Genomic DNA, 20,009 nt, shown 5'->3' with positions numbered 1-20,009 from the left:
GTGTGTGTGTGTGTGTGTGTGTGTGTGTGTGTGTGTGTGTGTGTGTGTGTGTGTGTAAAGCTATCTGTGTCTCAGAGTTGTGTCTGCGTAATCATAGTTGTGTTTGCGTATCAGGTGTGTGTGTGTGTGTATGTATATGTGTTAAGCAATCTGTGTCTAAGAGTTGTGTCTGCGTAATCATAGTTGTGTTTGCGTATCAGGTGTGTGTGTGTGTGTATGTGTAAAGTAATCTGTGTCTAAGAGTTGTCTGCGTAATCATAGTTGTGTTTGCCTATCAAGTGTGTGTGTGTGTAAGTAATCATAGTTGTGTTTGCCTATCAAGTGTGTGTGTGTGTAAAGCAATCTGTGTCGAAGAGTTGTGTGTGCGTAATCATAGTAGTGCATGTGTAAAGCAGTCTGTGTCTAAGAGTTGTGTCTGCGTAATCATAGTTGTGTTTGCGTATCAGTTGTGTGTGTTTGTGTGTGTGTGTGTGTGTGTGTGTAAAGCAATCTGTGTCTAAGAGTTGTGTGTGCCTAATCATAGTTGTGTATGTGTAAAGCAATCTGTGTCTGTGTAATCATCGTTGTGTTTGCGTATCAGGTGTGTGTGTGTGTGTGTACGTGTAAAGCAATCTGTGTCTAAGAGTTGTGTCTGCGTAATCATAGTTGTGTTTGCGTATCAGGTGTGTGTGTGTGTGTGTGTAAAGCAATCTGTGTCTAAGAGTTGTGTGTGCGTAATCATAGTAGTGCATGTGTAAAGCAGTCTGTGTCTAAGAGTTGTGTCTGCGTAATCATAGTTGTGTTTTCGTATCAGGTGTGTGTGTAAAGCAATCTGTGTCTAAGAGTTGTGTGTGCGTAATCATAGTAGTGCATGTGTAAAGCAGTCTGTGTCTAAGAGTTGTGTCTGCGTAATCATAGTTGTGTTTGCGTATCAGGTGTGTGTGTGTGTGTAAAGCAATCTGTGTCTAAGAGTTGTGTGTGCGTAATCATAGTAGTGCATGTGTAAAGCAGTCTGTGTCTAAGAGTTGTGTCTGCGTAATCATAGTTGTGTTTGCGTATCAGGTGTGTGTGTGTGTGTAAAGCAATCTGTGTCTAAGAGTTGTGTCTGCGTAATCATAGTTGTGTTTGCGTATCAGGTGTGTGTGTTTGTGTGTGTGTGTGCGTGTAAAGCAATCTGTGTCTAAGAGTTGTGTGTGCCTAATCATGGTTGTGTATGTGTAAAGCAATCTGTGTCTAAGAGTTGTGTCTGCGTAATCATAGTTGTGTATGTGTAAAGCAATCTGTCTAAGACTTGTGTGTGTGTGAAGCAATCTGTGTCTAAGAGTTGTGTGTGCGTAATCATAGTAGTGCATGTGTAAAGCAGTCTGTGTCTAAGAGTTGTGTCTGCGTAATCATAGTTGTGTTTGCGTATCAGGTGTGTGTGTGTGTGTAAAGCAATCTGTGTCTAAGAGTTGTGTCTGCGTAATCATAGTTGTGTTTGCGTATCAGGTGTGTGTGTTTGTGTGTGTGTGTGCGTGTAAAGCAATCTGTGTCTAAGAGTTGTGTGTGCCTAATCATGGTTGTGTATGTGTAAAGCAATCTGTGTCTAAGAGTTGTGTGCCTAATCATAGTTGTGTACGTGTAAAGCAATCTGTCTAAGATGTGTGCGTGTGTGTGTGTGTGTGTGTGTGTGTGTGTGTGTGTGTGTGTGTGTGTGTGTGTGTGTGTGTGTGTGTGTGTGTGTGTGTTGGGAAATTGTGTTAGATGTAAATATAAACGGAATACAATGATTTGCAAATCCTTTTCAAGCCATATTTAATTGAATGCACTACAAAGACAACATATTTGATGTTCAAACTCATAAACTTTTATTTTTTTTTCCGCAAATAATAATTAACTTAGAATTTCATGGCTGCAAAATGTGCCAAAGTAGTTGGGAAAGGGCATGTTCACCACTGTGTTACATGGCCTTTCCTTTTAACAACACTCAGTAAACGTTTGGGAACTGAGGAAACTAATTGTTGAAGCTTTGAAAGTGGAATTCTTTCCCATTCTTGTTTTATGTAGAACTTCAGCCGTTCAACAGTCCGGGGTCTCCGCTGTGGTATTTTAGGCTTCATAATGCGCCACACATTTTCGATGGGAGACAGGTCTGGACTGCAGGCGGGCCAGGAAAGTACCCGCACTCTTTTTTTACGAAGCCACGCTGTTGTAGCACGTGCTGAATGTGGCTTGGCATTGTCTTGCTGAAATAAGCAGGGGCGTCCATGAAAAAGACGGCGCTTAGATGGCAGCATGTGTTGTTCCAAAACCTGTATGTACCTTTCAGCATTAATGGTGCCTTCACAGATGTGTAACATACCCATGCCTTGGGCACTAATGCACCCCCATACCATCACAGATGCTGGCTTTTCAACTTTGCGTCGATAACAGTCTGGATGGTTCGCTTCCCCTTTGGTCCGGATGACACGATGTCGAATATTTCCAAAAACAATTTGAAATGTGGACTCGTCAGACCACAGAACACTTTTCCACTTTGCATGAGTCCATCTTAGATGATCTCGGGCCCAGAGAAGCCGGCGGCGTTTCTGGGTGTTGTTGATAAATGGCTTTCGCTTTGCATAGTAGAGCTTTAACTTGCACTTACAGATGTAGCGACCAACTGTAGTTAGTGACAGTGGGTTTCTGAAGTGTTCCTGAGCCCATGTGGTGATATCCTTCAGAGATTGATGTCGGTTTTTGATACAGTGCCGTCTGAGGGATCGAAGGTCACGGTCATTCAATGTTGGTTTCCGGCCATGCCGCTTACGTGGAGTGATTTGTCCAGATTCTCTGAACCCTTTGATGATATTATGGACCGCAGATGTTGAAATCCCTAAATTTCTTGCAATTGCACTTTGAGAAATGTTGTTCTTAAACTGTTTGACTATTTGCTCATGCAGTTGTGGACAAAGGGGTGTACCTCGCCCCATCCTTTCTTGTGAAAGACTGAGCATTTTTTGGGAAGCTGTTTTTATACCCAATCATGGCACCCACCTGTTCCCAATTAGCCTGCACACCTGTGGGATGTTCCAAATAAGTGTTTGATGAGAATTCCTCAACTTTATCAGTATTTATTGCCACCTTTCCCAACTTCTTTGTCACATGTTGCTGGCATCAAATTCTAAAGTTAATGATTATTTGCAAAAAAAAAATTTTTTATCAGTTTGAACATCAAATATGTTGTCTTTGTAGCATATTCAACTGAATATGGGTTGAAAATGATTTGCAAATCATTGTATTCCGTTTATATTTACATCTAACACAATTTCCCAACTCATATGGGAACGGGGTTTGTAGTTGAGTGTCCAGCTGACGGTGGCCTACTGGACTGTCCACAAGTCCAAGGTTTAAGTAGGTCACAAAATGGCCAAAGTCCGTCAAAACCGAAGACTGGCCAAGAAATAGGAGAGTTTGTTGTTGGTCCGGATGCTCATCAAAGCGTGGCGTCGACGCCTTGAGCCATCTTGCCCTCAAACTCAGTGCAAATGTTCACGCTCGGACTGGAACTGATTTGGTTTTTGGGGCGAAGAGGAGGTCAAAGGCCATGGTGACCTTTTACATTCAAAGGGTCAAAGGTCAACATGTCAGTGTCAACTTAATGCTCAGGAAAATGTGATGATTGAAGGATGGCGTGTGAGCACTAAATGCACGCACTTCCTGTTATTGTTGTATTCTTAATTCATCATATTTAGGAGATTTGACATGTTTACTTTTTTCCCCAGTATTGGATCCCCAATTGATTTTAAAAGTTGACCTTTGTAGACGTATGAACAGCACATTATTTATTTGCTAGCTCTATTGTGACTAAAACAGAATCAGCAGAAAAAAATTATATTATTTGTGATATATAATACTATAGTCAATTAATTGAAATGATCAATATTACAGTATAACAATACAATTATTTAAATAAGTAAATACAATAAAATTAGTATATAATAAAATATAAATTAAATATGGATAATATATGCAATGTAAATATTTTGTTTGTATTATATCCAAGTATATTTATATATGAACACGTGAATCATATAAATAATAAAGTAACAAAAAATAAACTAATATTAATATATAATATATTAGCGGTTGTAGTTTTTTAATTATATAGTTAAATTATTAGTTTATTCTGTATTTATATTTATATATAAACATAAATATAAACACACACAAACAGAATAAACTGATAATTTAACACTCTCTATATATATATATATATATATATATATATATATATATATATATATATATATATATATATATATATATATATATATATATATATTAGGGCTGCAATTAATCGATTAATAATCGGATAAAAGATACAAACTACATTTCTATCCTTTACAGTATTTTATTGAAAAAAACCAGCATACTGGCACCATACTTTTTTGATTATTGTTTCTCAGCTGTTTGTACATGTTGCAGTTTATAAATAAAGGTTTATTTAAAAAAATAATAAATAAAAATTGCCTCTGCGCACAGCATGGATCCAACGAATCGATGACTAAATTAATCGCCAACTATTTTTATAATCGATTTTAATCGATTAGTTGTTGCAGCCCTGATATATATATATATATATATATATATGTATATATATATATATATATATATATATATATATATATATATATATATATATATATATATATATATGTGTATATATATATATATATATATATATATATATATATATATATATATATGTATGTATATGTATATATATATATATATATATATATATATATATATATATATATATATGTATGTATATGTATATATATATATATATATATATATATGTATGTATATGTATATGTATATATATATATATGTATATGTATATGTATATGTATATGTATATATATATATATATATATATATATATATATATATATATATATATATATATATGTATATATATGTATATATATATATATATATATATATATGTATATATATATATATATATATATATGTATGTATGTATGTATGTATGTATGTATGTATGTATGTATGTATGTATGTATGTATGTATGTATGTATGTATGTATGTATGTATGTATATGTCTATATATAAATATAATTGTATATAAATATGTGTGTGTGTATATATCATATATATTTTTTATACACACACACATACACATTATTTACACAAATGTAATTTTATTTTCACACTGTCATGCTTAAACTTTTTTTTTTAATGTTTTACCAAATATAATGTGCTCATAACTTAATAATTTTGTCAAGAGTTCAATGGGGATTAATTTTGAAGTGAAAGTCAAGCACTGAATATTGATGTATTATTGATATGATCATTTAAGTATTATTGATATGACCACTTAAGTATTATTGATATGACCACTTAATCATTATTGATATGGTCATTTAAGTATTATTGATATGACCACTTAATCATTATTGATATGATCACTTAAGTATTATTGATATGACCACTTAAGTATTATTGATATGACCACTTAAGTATTATTGTTATGACCACTTAAGTATTATGGATATGATCACTATCATATTATTGATGGGATCACTTTCATATTGTTGATTTGATCACTTAAGTATTATTGATATGATCACTTAAGTATTATTGATATGATTGGTGATGTATTATTGATATGCCCACTTAAGTATTATTGATATGATCGGTGATGTAATATTGATATGACCACTTAAATATTATTGATATAAGCACTTAAGTATTATGGATATGATCGGTGATGTATTATTGATCTGACCGCTTAAGTTATATTGATATGACCACTTGGGTGTTATTGATATGATCAGTGGTGTATTATTGATATGATCAGTGGTGTATTACTGATATGATCAGTGGTGTATTATTGACATGATCAATGGTGTATTATTGATATGATCAGTGGTGTATTATTGATAGGATCAGTGGTGTATTATTGATATGATCAGTGGTGTATAACAACGCACATTCCAGGTAAACATCCTCTCATGTGGGCTCAAAGTAAATTGGGTGATCATTCAGTGTTTGATTGATGAATTGATGATGACTCCAATCATTTCAGTGTAAATGTCTACTATGTAGTGGAGGTGGTGTGATGGATGTGTGGAGGAGCAGACTATATAGTGGAGGTGGTGTGATGGATGTGTGGAGGAGCAGACTATGTAGTGGAGGTGGTGTGATGGATGTGTGGAGGAGCAGACTATGTAGTGGAGGTGGTGTGATGGATGTGTGGAGGAGCAGACTATATAGTGGAGGTGGTGTGATGGATGTGTGGAGGAGCAGACTATATAGTGGAGGTGGTGTGATGGATGTGTGGAGGAGCAGACTATGTAGTGGAGGTGGTGTGATGGATGTGTGGAGGAGCAGACTATTTAGTGGAGGTGGTGTGATGGATGTGTGGAGGAGCAGACTATGTAGTGGAGGTGGTGTGATGGATGTGTGGAGGAGCAGACTATGTAGTGGAGGTGGTGTGATGGATGTGTGGAGGAGCAGACTATATAGTGGAGGTGGTGTGATGGATGTGTGGAGGAGCAGACTATATAGTGGAGGTGGTGTGATGGATGTGTGGAGGAGCAGACTATGTAGTGGAGGTGGTGTGATGGATGTGTGGAGGAGCAGACTATTTAGTGGAGGTGGTGTGATGGATGTGTGGAGGAGCAGACTATGTAGTGGAGGTGGTGTGATGGATGTGTGGAGGAGCAGACTATGTAGTGGAGGTGGTGTGATGGATGTGTGGAGGAGCAGACTATTTAGTGGAGGTGGTGTGATGGATGTGTGGAGGAGCAGACTATATAGTGGAGGTGGTGTAATGGATGTGTGGAGGAGCAGACTATGTAGTGGAGGTGGTGTGATGGATGTGTGGAGGAGCAGACTATATAGTGGAGGTGGTGTGATGGATGTGTGGAGGAGCAGACTATATAGTGGAGGTGGTGTGATGGATGTGTGGAGGAGCAGACTATGTAGTGGAGGTGGTGTGATGGATGTGTGGCGGAGCAGACTATGTAGTGGAGGTGGTGTGATGGATGTGTGGAGGAGCAGACTATGTAGTGGAGGTGGTGTGATGGATGTGTGGAGGAGCAGACTATGTAGTGGAGGTGGTGTGATGGATGTGTGGAGGAGCAGACTATGTAGTGGAGGTGGTGTGATGGATGTGTGGAGGAGCAGACATTCAAGATGTCAGGATGAGGCGAGGAGGAACTTTGATGAGGCGAGGATGCAAACACACAAGTTGATTGCTTCTTAACACAACTTGATGTTTTCTTTCACTATCAGCAACTAAGTCAAGGCTGCATCACACAAAACCTCCTTTTCTATCCTCTTCCCTTTTTATCGCCTTCGTTTTTCATCTTCTTCTTCTTTTTTTTATCTCCTTTCTTTTTACCTACTTCCTTTTTTATTTTTTTTAAATTTCATTCCTTTATTTCCTTCCTTTTTAACCTCCTTCCCTTTTTATCTTCTTCCTTTGTAACCTCCTTTTTTCATCTTCTTCCTTATCTCCTTCCTTTTTGAACCTCCTTCCTTTATCTCCTTCCTTTTAACCTCCCTTTTTTATCTTCTTCCTTTTTAACCTCCTTTTTTCACCATTTTCTTTGTCTCCTTCCTCTTTGAACCTCCTTCCTTTTTACATACTTCCTTTTTTATCTTTCTTTTAATCTCCTTCCTTTTTATCTCCTTCCTTTTTTATCTTCTTCCTTCTTAACCTCCTTTTTTCATCATCTTCTTTATCTCCTTCCTTTTTGAACCTCCTTCCTTTATCTCCTTCCTTTTTATGTACTTCCTTGTTTATCTTTCTTTTAATCTCCTTCCTTTATTTCCTTCCTTGTTTATCTCCTTTCTTTTTAACCTCCTTGCTTTTTTATTTCCTTCGTTTTTATCTTTCCTATATTTTAATTGTTTTTCTTTTTTTTCCTCCATTATTTTTATTTACTTCCTTTTTATCTTTCTTTTAATCTCCTTCCTTTTATCTTCTTTCTTTTTTCATCTTCTTCTTTTTTATCTCCTTTCTTTTTACTTCCTTCTTTTTTTATCTTTCTTTTAACCTCCTTCCTTTTTATCTCCTTTTTTGTATCTCCTTCCTTAATTAAATATCCTTTATTTTCTACCTTTCTTTTTATCTCCTTTCTTTTTTATTGTCTTCTGTTTTATCCCCTTTCTTTTCATCTCCTTTTTTTATTTAATTTCTTTAATCTCCTTCATTACCTTCCTATCTTCTTTCATTTTAACTCCTTTTTTTAACTCCTTCCTATTTAATCTTTCTTTTTTATGTCCTTTTTTGTTTCCTTTCTTTTTTATCTTCTTCCTTTTGTATCTCCTTTCTTTCTATATCCTTCTGTTTTAATTCCATAAGTTTTATCTTCTTTTATGTCTTTTTTTAACCTCTTCCCCTTATCTCCTTCTTTTTTCATCTTCTTCTTATCTCCTTCTTTTTTGAACCTCCTTCCTTTATCTCCTTCCTTTTTACTTACTTCCTTGTTTATCTTTCTTTTTATTTCCTTCCTTTTTATCTCCTTCCTTTTTAACCTCCTTCCTTTTTTATTTCCTTCGTTTTTATTTTTCCTATATTTTATTTTATTTTTTATTTTTTCTCCATAATTTTTACTTACTTCCTTTTTATCTTTCTTTTAATCTCATTCCTTGATTTCCTTCTTTTTATCTTCTTTCTTTTTTATCATCTTCTTTTTTATCTCCTTTCTTTTTACTTCTTTTTATCTTTCTTTTTAACTCCTTTCTTTTTTATCATCTACTGTTTTAGCCCCTTTCTTTTCATCTCTTTTTAAATTTAATTTATTTAATCTCCTGTATTACCTTCCTATCTTCTTTCTTTGTAGATCTTTCCTTTTATCTCCTTTTTTAACTCCTTCCTTTTTAATCTTTCTTTTTTACCTCCTTTTTTGTTTCCTTTCTTTTTTATCTTCTTCCTTTCTATATCCTTCCGTTTTAATTCCATACGTTTTATCTTCTTTTATCTCTTTTTTTAACCTCCTCCCTTTATCATCTTCTTTTTTTATCTCCTTCCTTTTTTTTATCACCTTTGACAGCAATGTGAATGATAAATGTACATGCAGTATTTTAAAGAGTACTTGTGTGTACTCTACACAGACTGATTGATTGATTGATTGAGACTTTTATTAGTAGGTTGCACAGTGAAGTACATATTCCGTACAATTGACCACTAAATGGTAACACCCCAATACGTTTTTCAACTTGTTTAAGTCGGGGTCCTGACGACATGTGAAAGATAAATGTTCATGCAGTATTTTAAGGAGTACTTGTGTGTACTCTACACAGACCTGATGGCATGGGCGCGGTGACGATGGAGGAGAAGGAGACGTTTGAAGGCGTCAGAAGTCGACTGCTGCTTCTTCTGGAGAAGCAGATTACACACTTTAGGTAGGAAAGGAAAGGAGATCACCAATAATAGTACTGGTACTGCTCGTGCATACATGTTTACTTGTTGCAGTTAAATTATATTACACTGCTAGTACTACCACTATGCATGTATACTCACTATTACTATTACTCTTACTAATACTACTTCACTGCTAGTAGTAGTACACACAACACTACTGCTATTCTAACTAATACACTACTGGTTTTGCTACTTATTAATATTGCATAGTACTTCTATGTTTGCTAATATGTGACATCCTGCTACAGAGTAGAATACTACTAATGATAGTATTAGCGGTGTTGGTGAATTACTAGGAAAAACACAATTATATTCAATAAAATGAATGCATTCATTAATAATCATTTTTATACTCGTAAATACGTTGAGTAATTGTAGTATAAATAAGTTGAATGATTTACTTTGAATATTTACAAAAATGTTTGACATGAAACCATTTGAAGAATAATATTGTTCAGCTTTTTTAAAGCATCATTTACTTACTTTAATAAAACATGATGCACATTTAAATATTTGTAATATTTCAACTACTACGGCATCAGTACTTCTACACTGCAAAAAGTCAGTGTTCAAAAACAAGGGGAAAAAAATACAAAAATGAGGGGTATTTTATTTGAACTAAGCAAAATTATCTGCCAATAGAACAAGAAAATTCGGCTTGTCAAGACTTTCCAAAATAAGTCAAATTAGCTAACCTCAATGAACCCAAAAATACCTTAAAATAAGTATATTCTCACTAATAACAAGTGCACTTTTCTTGGTAGAAAAAAAAAGAGACCTTTTTGCTTAATATGTTGAAAAACATTCTTAAATGAAGTAAATGCTAGTGCCATTATCTTGACATAATGATATGCGCTCGGCATTACGTTTCTTGAAACCAGCAAACTTATACTAAAAACTAATTTATTGTTCTTAATGGAAAGGCAACAAGGCAACATCTTGTTACTCTCGGGGTTTCCTAGCCATCTAAAAACACATTTTTCCATCGATAACATGACATCATCGCGCCAAGTGCGTGCTCTTTCAGTCAATTAGTGCGCATATATATTTGCAGCCCGGCCCCCGGCCCAAATTTTTAGGGACCGAATGTCCCTTTGGGACAGAGAACCCTACTGTATTTGTAAGGTTTTGTTATTATTATACCGCCGCCTCTTTGAGCTGGAATTTGACCCCCTTAACATGCTTCAAAACTCACCATATTTGACACACACATCAGGACTGGCAAAAATTGCGATCTAATCAAAAAACCGAGCCTCAAAACTCAAAATTGCGCTCTAGCGCCCCCTAGGAAGAAAACACAGACAAAACTGCCTGTAACGTCCAGTAGGAATGTCGTAGAGACATGAAACCAAAACCTCTATGTAGGTCTCACTTAGACCTAGATTTCATACACTGACATCCTTCAGCAAAAATCAACAGGAAGTTTGCAATTCCCCCTTCAAAACAAAAGTTTTGTAAAAACAGTCACCTTTGCCTCTTTGAGCTATAATTTGACCCCCTTAACATGCTTCAAAACTCATCAAACTGGACACACATATCAGGACTGGCAAAAATTGCGATCTAATAAAAAAAAAAAAAACACCCCCAAACTCAAAATTGCGCTCTAGCGTCCCCTAGGAAGAAAACACAGACAAAACTGCCTGTAACGTCCAGTAGGAATGTCGTAGAGACATGAAACAAAAACCTCTATGTAGGTCTCACTTAGACCTAGATTTCATACACTGACATCCTTCAGCAAAAATCAACAGGAAGTTTGCAATTCCCCCCTCAAAACAAAAGTTTTGTAAAAACAGTCACCTTTGCCTCTTTGAGCTATAATTTGACCCCCTTAACATGCTTCAAAACTCATCAAACTGGACACACACATCAGGACTGTCAAAAATTGCGATCTAATAAAAAAAAAAACAGCCCCCAAACTCAAAATTGCGCTCTAGCGCCGGCTTGGAAGAAAACACAGACAAAACTGCTCCCAGGAAGAAAACACAGACAAAACTGCCTGTAACTTCCAGTAGGAATGTCGTAGAGACATGAAACAAAAACCTCTATGTAGGTCTCACTTAGACCTAGATGTGATACACTGACATCCTTCAGCAAAAATCAACAGGAAGTTTGCAATTCCCCCATCAAAACAAAAGTTTTGTAAAAACAGTCACCTTTGCCTCTTTGAGCTATAACTTGACCCCCTTAACATGCTTCAAAACTCACCAAACTGGACACACACATCAGGACTGTCAAAAATTGCGATCTAATAAAAAAAAACAACCCCCAAACTCAAAATTGCGCTCTAGCGCCGGCTTAGAAGAAAACACAGACAAAACTGCTCCCAGGAAGAAAACACAGACAAAACTGCCTGTAACTTCCAGTAGGAATGTCGTAGAGACATGAAACAAAAACCTCTATGTAGGTCTCACTTAGACCTAGATTTCATTCACTAACAACCCCCAGCAAAAATCAACAGGAAGTTTGCAATTCCCCCTTCAAAACAAACGTTTTGTAAAAACAGTCACCTTTGCCTCTTTGAGCTATAACTTGACCCCCTTAACATGCTTCAAAACTCACCAAACTGGACACACACATCAGGACTGTCAAAAATTGCGATCTAATAAAAAACAAAAAAACCCAAACTCAAAATTGCGCTCTAGCGTCCCCTAGGAAGAAAACACAGACAAAACTGCCTGTAACGTCCAGTAGGAATGTCGTAGAGACATGAAAAAAAAACCTCTATGTAGGTCTCACTTAGACCTAGATTTCATACACTGACATCCTTCAGCAAAAATCAACAGGAAGTTTGCAATTCCCCCTTCAAAACAAAAGTTTTGTAAAAACAGTCACTTTTGCCTCTTTGAGCTATAATTTGACCCCCTTAACATGCTTCAAAACTCATCAAACTGGACACACACATCAGGACTGGCAAAAATTGCGATCTAATAAAAAAAAAAAAAAAACACCCCCAAACTCAAAATTGCGCTCTAGCGTCCCCTAAGAAGAAAACACAGACAAAACTGCCTGTAACGTCCAGTAGGAATGTCGTAGAGACATGAAACCAAAACCTCTATGTAGGTCTCACTTAGACCTAGATTTCATACACTGACATCCTTCAGCAAAAATCAACAGGAAGTTTGCAATTCCCCCCTCAAAACAAAAGTTTTGTAAAAACAGTCACCTTTGCCTCTTTGAGCTATAATTTGACCCCCTTAACATGCTTCAAAACTCATCAAACTGGACACACACATCAGGACTGTCAAAAATTGCGATCTAATAAAAAAAAATAAAAAAACACCCCCAAACTCAAAATTGCGCTCTAGCGTCCCCTAGGAAGAAAACACAGACAAAACTGCCTGTAACGTCCAGTAGGAATGTCGTAGAGACATGAAACAAAAACCTCTATGTAGGTCTCACTTAGACCTAGATTTCATACACTGACATCTTTCAGCAAAAATCAACAGGAAGTTTGCAATTCCCCCTTCAAAACAAAAGTTTTGTAAAAACAGTCACCTTTGCCTCTTTGAGCTATAATTTGACCCCCTTAACATGCTTCAAAATTTACCAAAATGGACACACACATCAGGACTGTCAAAAATTGCGATCTAATAAAAAAAACCCAACCCCCAAACTCAAAATTGCGCTCTAGCGCGGGCTTGGAAGAAAACACAGACCAAACTGCTCCCAGGAAGAAAACACAGACAAAACTGCCTGTAACTTCCAGTAGGAATGTCGTAGAGACATGAAACAAAAACCTCTATGTAGGTCTCACTTAGACCTAGATGTGATACACTGACATCCTTCAGCAAAAATCAACAGGAAGTTTGCAATTCCCCCATCAAAACAAAAGTTTTGTAAAAACAGTCACCGTTGCCTCTTTGAGCTATAACTTGACCCCCTTAACATGCTTCAAAACTCACCAAACTGGACACACACGTCAGGACTGTCAAAAATTGCGATCTAATAAAAAAAACCAACCCCCAAACTCAAAATTGCGCTCTAGCGCCGGCTTAGAAGAAAACACAGACAAAACTGCTCCCAGGAAGAAAACACAGACAAAACTGCCTGTAACTTCCAGTAGGAATGTCGTACAGACATGAAACAAAAACCTCTATGTAGGTCTCACTTAGACCTAGATTTCATTCACTGACAACCCCCAGCAAAAATCAACAGGAAGTTTGCAATTCCCCCTTCAAAACAAACGTTTTGTAAAAACAGTCACCTTTGCCTCTTTGAGCTATAACTTGACCCCCTTAACATGCTTCAAAACTCACCAAACTGGACACACACATCAGGACTGTCAAAAATTGTGATCTAATAAAAAAACAAAAAACCCCAAACTCAAAATTGCGCTCTAGCGTCCCCTAGGAAGAAAACACAGACAAAACTGCCTGTAACGTCCAGTAGGAATGTCATAGAGACATGAAACAAAAACCTCTATGTAGGTCTCACTTAGACCTAGATTTCATACACTGACATCCTTCAGCAAAAATCAACAGGAAGTTTGCAATTCCCCCTTCAAAACAAAAGTTTTGTAAAAACAGTCACCTTTGCCTCTTTGAGCTATAATTTGACCCCCTTAACATGCTTCAAAACTCACCAAACTGGACACACACATCAGGACTGTCAAACATTGCGATCTAATAAAAAAAAAACAGCCCCCAAACTCAAAATTGCGCTCTAGCGCCGGCTTGGAAGAAAACACAGACAAAACTGCTCCCAGGAAGAAAACACAGACAAAACTGCCTGTAACTTCCAGTAGGAATGTCGTAGAGACATGAAACAAAAACCTCTATGTAGGTCTCACTTAGACCTAGATTTCATTGACTGACAACCCCCAGCAAAAATCAACAGGAAGTTTGCAATTCCCCCTTCAAAACAAAAGTTTTGTAAAAACCAGCCACCTTTTTTCAAACATTATCTCCTCTGAGCGCGTTTGTCGTGTCGGCTTCAAACTAGCACAGGAGAGAGATGGAACCCTTCTGATTAAAAGTTGATGAAAGAGTTTTAATTACTGCTCCGGTTTGGATTTTATGTGCCGTCAAAGTCGGTCCCGTCCATCGCTGCTTGCAGCTTTAATTTGAATTGTAATTTTGAAGAATTTATCTGAATGTGCATGAACTTTTTCTGTTCAAAATTGTTAGAAATGTCACATGTTAAATGTTTAAATATTAACTGTCAGTTTACTGTACTTTGCCAACTGTACTACTACATGAGTACGTGTTTTCTATTGTTTCATTGGAAATAAAACAGCAAAAGTCCATTTGGCTGTCATCTGTTTTAATTATGAGACACAATTATGTCAAAATCATGATTTTTTTTTTTCATGCTTGAAATAAGAAATTGTTACTTTAAAAAAGTAGTTTTATACGTGTGAGTGTTGATGACACAGCTTTGCAACACTTGATATTCTAGTTTCAAGCATGTTTTACTCAATATAGGTCATCAAATCTCAGCAACAAGCTGTAATATCTTACTGAGATCATTTAGGACCAAAACCCTTAAAACAAGTAAAACACTCTAACATAAAATCTGCTTAGTGAGAAAAAATATCTTATCAGACAGAAAATAAAATAAAATGTATTATTCTTTAAAACTGTGAAGCAAATACTGACATACTAGTACTAGTACTACTACTAGTACTAGTATTAGTGCATGATGTTTACTGTACTCGGAGATTGCAAAGTCATCGTAACGTTAACGAGACAATGTCTTAATTGTCGTAATTAATTAGCTGCATCACCACCCTTTGCTCTTTTTGACCGCGCGGAAGCGCAGCAAGGCATTCTGGGTACCCCCCTCCCCGCTTTAGCAGGTGCAGGACGTGCGAGCCGGCTGCGTGCGTGCACGTGTGAACGCCACGCCGAGGCTTTGTCAGCGCGGCGTGAAAGCGGCAGCCTCCAGACCTTGAGCGCCACTCGGCTGAATAGAGCGGCGCCCATTAAGAGTCTTGTCGGAGCAGGCCCTTTAAACCCTCCACGCTTGAGAGGGGCCCTCCATCTGGGGCCCCCTTGGAGGGGGGGGGGGGGGGGGGGGGGCTAAGAGGAGGTGGCTGAATGATGTGGAGGAGAGGAGCGTTTGTTTTGATGACTGCGGATCGCTCTCATTCATCTTCTTTTTGATATCAATGACTGTATCCTTCAGGATCATGCAGGGTTGTCAAAAGTATCGATACTGGCACACTAAAATTACAGCCATGCCTGCTTTTTCATGGCGTCACTTCCTGTTGCCTTTCGCTCATTAAGAAACGCTAATACAAGCAGTGCCAGTGTAGAGGGCGCGGCCCACAGCGCATTTTAAAATACTAAATAAAAGGTGAAATGTAACGATAAAAAGTTGCAACGATGACTAATAATAAAGCAATGCTTTTCTTTAAAACTGTCATTACTCAAAATATATTAATTAGTCAAAATCAATGTAGTTCTAAATTATTGACTTGTTTAAGGCTCCAATTACTTCACATCAAATATTCCACTCTGAAATATTTTTTTAGGAAAATATTGCATCTATTGTGTGTTTAACGTTAAAAAACAGGGTTTCTTAAAGGCCTACTGAAACAATTTTTTTTTATTTAAACGGGGATAGCAGATCCATTCTATGTGTCATACTTGATCATTTCGCAATATTGCCATATTTTTGATGAAAGGATTTAGTAGAGAACAACGATGATAAAGGTCGCAACTTTTGGTCGCTGATAAAAAAAAAAGCCTTGCCTGTACCGGAAGTAGCGTGACGTCACCGGAGGAAGGACTCCTCACAATTCCCCGTTGTTTACAATGCAGCGAGAGAGATTCGGACCGAGAAAGCGACGATTACCCCATTAATTTGAGCGAGGATGAAAGATTTGTGGATGAGGAACGTGAGAGTGAAGGACTAGAGTGCAGTGCAGGACGTATCTTTTTTCGCTCTGACCGTAACTTAAGTACAAGGGTTCATTGGATTCCACACTTTCTCATTTTTATATATATATATATATATATATATATATATATATATATATATATATATATATATATATATATATATATATATATATATATATATATATATATATATATATATATATATATATATATATATATATATATATATTATATTCCAGCGAGTTAATCCGTTTTGTCATTTAACATCAATTAACATTGATGTTCATCAACATTTAACATTGTCACGTTATCGATGGGAAAATTAATTTTTAGACAATATGATTTGCCTGAGCGGCTAGGAGACACCGAGAGTAACAAGCGCTAGAAAATGGATTAGAAATGAAAGATTTAAAAAAATAAAAATAAATAAATTTAAAAAATAAAATACAATTTTTTTTTAACTTGGTACTTCCCGTTGGCCGGATTTTGGATGCTCGGGGGCCGGATCCGGCCCGTGGGCCGGAGTTTGGGGACCCCTGATCTAGAAACTTAAGTGTTTAAAGTACAAACAAATGAAAAAGTGTATGACTTATTTTTAACACTTTTATGAGTGAGACCCTTTTGAATCCCCAAGATGTTTAGTGGGGTTTTATTTTTAAAACTGTCTTTGCTCAAAAAATAATTATGAATCAAAATCTATGTTGTTATGAATTATTGACCTATTTTGGGCTACAATTACTTCACATCAAATATTCCACTGTGAACATTTTTTGGGGGGAAATATTGCATATTTTGTGTGTTTGCCATTAAAAAAACTGAGTTTTTTTGGGGGGGAAAGGGAATAAAACATTAAAACATCTAATTTTACTTTATATCGACAGACCTAGTTATTCTAGAGATTTAACAATAAATAATATGACATTTTCTAACATATTTTTCAACAAACTTTTATTTGACAAATAGAGCATAAAACGAACACATTTAAAAAAAAAAAAAAGTTTAAATAGAAAAAAAACGTAGAATTGACGACAAGATCTGAAGTTCATCTAGAGACTTAAGTGTTTAAAGTAAAAATGTAAAATAAAAAAGTGTATGACCTATTTATGAGTGTATAACACTTTTATGAGTGAGACCCTTTTGGATCCCCAAGATGTTTAGTGGGCTTTTATTTTTAAAACTGTCTTTGCTCAAAAAATAATAATGAATCGAAATCTATGTTCTTATGAATTATTGACCTATTTTAGGCTCCAATGACTTCACATCAAATATTCCACTCTGAAAATTTTTTGGGGGAAAATATTGCATATTTTGTGTGTTTGCCATTAAAAAATCTGGGGTTTTTTGGGGGGGGCAAAGGGCATAAAACATAAAAATGTAGTTTTACTTTATATCGATAGACTTAAAGTTATTCTAGAGATTTAACAATAAATATTAACAATGATAGGGCTGCAACTAACAACTAATTTGATAATCGATTAATCTGTCGATTATTACTTCGATTAATCGATTAATAATCGGATAAAAGAGACTAACTACATTTCTATCCTTTCCAGTATTTTATTGGGAAAAAAACAACATACTGGCACCATACTTATTTTGATTATTTTTTCTCAGCTGTTTGTAAATGTTGCATTTTATAAATAAAGGTTTATAAAAAAATAAAATAAAATAAAAATAATAAAATAAAAATTTGCCTCTGCGCATGCGCATAGCATAGATCCAACGAATCGATTACTAAATTAATCGGCAACTATTTTTATAATTGATTTTAATCGATTTAATCGATTAATTGTTGCGGCCCTAAACAATAATATGACATTTTTAAACATATTTTTCAATAAAATTTTATTTGACAAATAGGGCAAAAAACGAACACATTTAAAAAAAAATTAAAAAAAAAAAAGTTTAAAGAGAAAAAAAACTTAGAATTGATAACAAGATCTGAAGTTGTTCTAAAGATTTAAGTGTTTCAAGTAAAAAAAAAAAAAAAGTGTATGACCTATTTATGAGTGTATAACACTTTTATGAGTGGGACCCCTTTGGATCCCCAAGATGTTTAGTGGGCTTTTATTCTTGAAAACTCTTTGCTAAAAAAATAATGAATTAAAATGTATGTTGTTAGGAATTATTGACTGATTTAAGGTTCCAATTAGTTTATATAAAAAATTCCACTTTGAAATATTTTTGGGAGTTTTTGTCATAAAAACAAAGTTTTCTATGACAAAAGGGCTATAAAATAATAAAAAACGTAAAGACATGTTTGTGTACTTTGTATTGGCCGCTGCACGCTTTGAAAGCCTGGACAGTATGAATACTTTTTTATTGACATAAATGAATGAAAAAAATGTCACCAGGTTGGCGTTCGAGTAAGATGAACTCCACAGCGCCTCTGCTGGTTGCAGAGAAGTACTGCACTTTTTTTTGTCCATTTGAAACATGTCTTTCTCAAAAATGAAGATGTATTGACGATTATTCATTCTGATATAATCCCAGACTTATGGTGCGTGATGGGAAAAAAACATGCGCCGTGATGCTAATTGTTCACTGGAAGGTCAGCTCCTCGCTTTGTGCGCTAATCATGTGACCCGCGCGCCTGCAGGCACTCACTTTTGTGTACCGAGTACCGTTGTCAATTTAGAGGTGCAGCTTAGCCCCGCCCCCTCGTCTGCACTCGGAGACGGAGGTGAGAAAAGCGTAATTAGAAGAAAGGATGCAGCCATCTGTTGCCGACGCATCTTCTGCCCTTCTCTTGTTCTTGTCTGCAGGTACTGCTTCCCCTTTGGAAGACCAGATGGCGCCCTGAAGGCCACGCTGTCCCTGCAGGAGCGGGTACGCCACACGCCCCTCAAACTCCTTTCACTGCCATTATGGCCAGGAATATTCATAGCCTCAATTTGCAAAGGCAACTGTTTTTGAGTATTAGGCTCTTTTTTTACGCGGCCCACGATAAAATGATGGGACAGGCCACTATTAAATCGTTTGGCAGGACCACGTCAAAAGATTTGGCTGGCCACGTTAATGACTTGGCCGGCCACATTAGAATTATGTGGCACGCCAATTTAAAATAACCTGGAGGGTCACGTAAAATGAAGTGGTGGACCACAATAAAATGATATGGCGGGCCACGTTAGAATTATGTAGCGTGCCACGATCAAATTAAATGGCCTGCCATGTTAAGTTGAAGCTGTAATCCACAATAAAATGATGTTGCAGGCCACCCACGTTAGAATTATGGGGCGTGCCACTATAAAATAATATTGCGGGCCACATTAAAATTATGTAGCATGCCACAAGAAAATTATATGGCAGGCCACTTAAATTGAGGGTTTAACCCACAATACAATTGTGGCAGGCCACTTAAATTGAAGTTGTAATCCACAATAAAAGGATGTTGCGGGCCACCCACGTTAGAATCATGAGGCGTGCCACTATAAAATAATATGGCGGGCCAAATTAAATTTATGTAGCGTGCCACAATAAAATGATATGGCAGGCCACTTAAATTGAAGTTGTAATCCACAATAAAAGGATGTTGCGGGCCACCCACGTTAGAAGTATGTGGCGTGCCACAATAAAATGAAAACGGCGGGCCACATTAGAATTATGTAGCGTGCCACTTTAATTGAAGTTGTACTCCACAATAAAATGATGTTGCGGGCCGCCCATGTTAGAATCGTGGGGCGCGCCACTATAAAATGATATGGCGGGCCACCTTAAAATGATGTAGCGTGCCACAATAAAATGATATGGCAGGCCAATT

At 36.3% G+C, this 20,009-nt stretch overlaps 1 protein-coding gene across 5 annotated transcripts in view; it reads left to right on the top strand.

Moving 5' to 3' along the window:
* LOC133646972 (calcium-dependent secretion activator 2-like) overlaps positions 1 to 20,009 on the top strand; it is a 269,411-nt gene that overhangs the window by 155,438 nt on the left and 93,964 nt on the right. For all 5 annotated transcript variants that reach the window (XM_062042966.1, XM_062042965.1, XM_062042963.1 and 2 more), the window contains exons 14-15: positions 9,284 to 9,385; positions 19,015 to 19,078. In XM_062042966.1, the coding sequence (XP_061898950.1) occupies positions 9,284 to 9,385; positions 19,015 to 19,078 (166 nt within the window). The remainder of the gene's footprint in view (positions 1 to 9,283; positions 9,386 to 19,014; positions 19,079 to 20,009) is intronic.

The sequence above is a fragment of the Entelurus aequoreus genome, linkage group LG03, assembly GCF_033978785.1.
Source record: "Entelurus aequoreus isolate RoL-2023_Sb linkage group LG03, RoL_Eaeq_v1.1, whole genome shotgun sequence".
Classification (NCBI taxonomy): domain Eukaryota; kingdom Metazoa; phylum Chordata; class Actinopteri; order Syngnathiformes; family Syngnathidae; genus Entelurus; species Entelurus aequoreus.
Note: the sequence above shows the minus strand (reverse complement) of the source record. Positions and strands in the feature narration are given on the sequence as shown.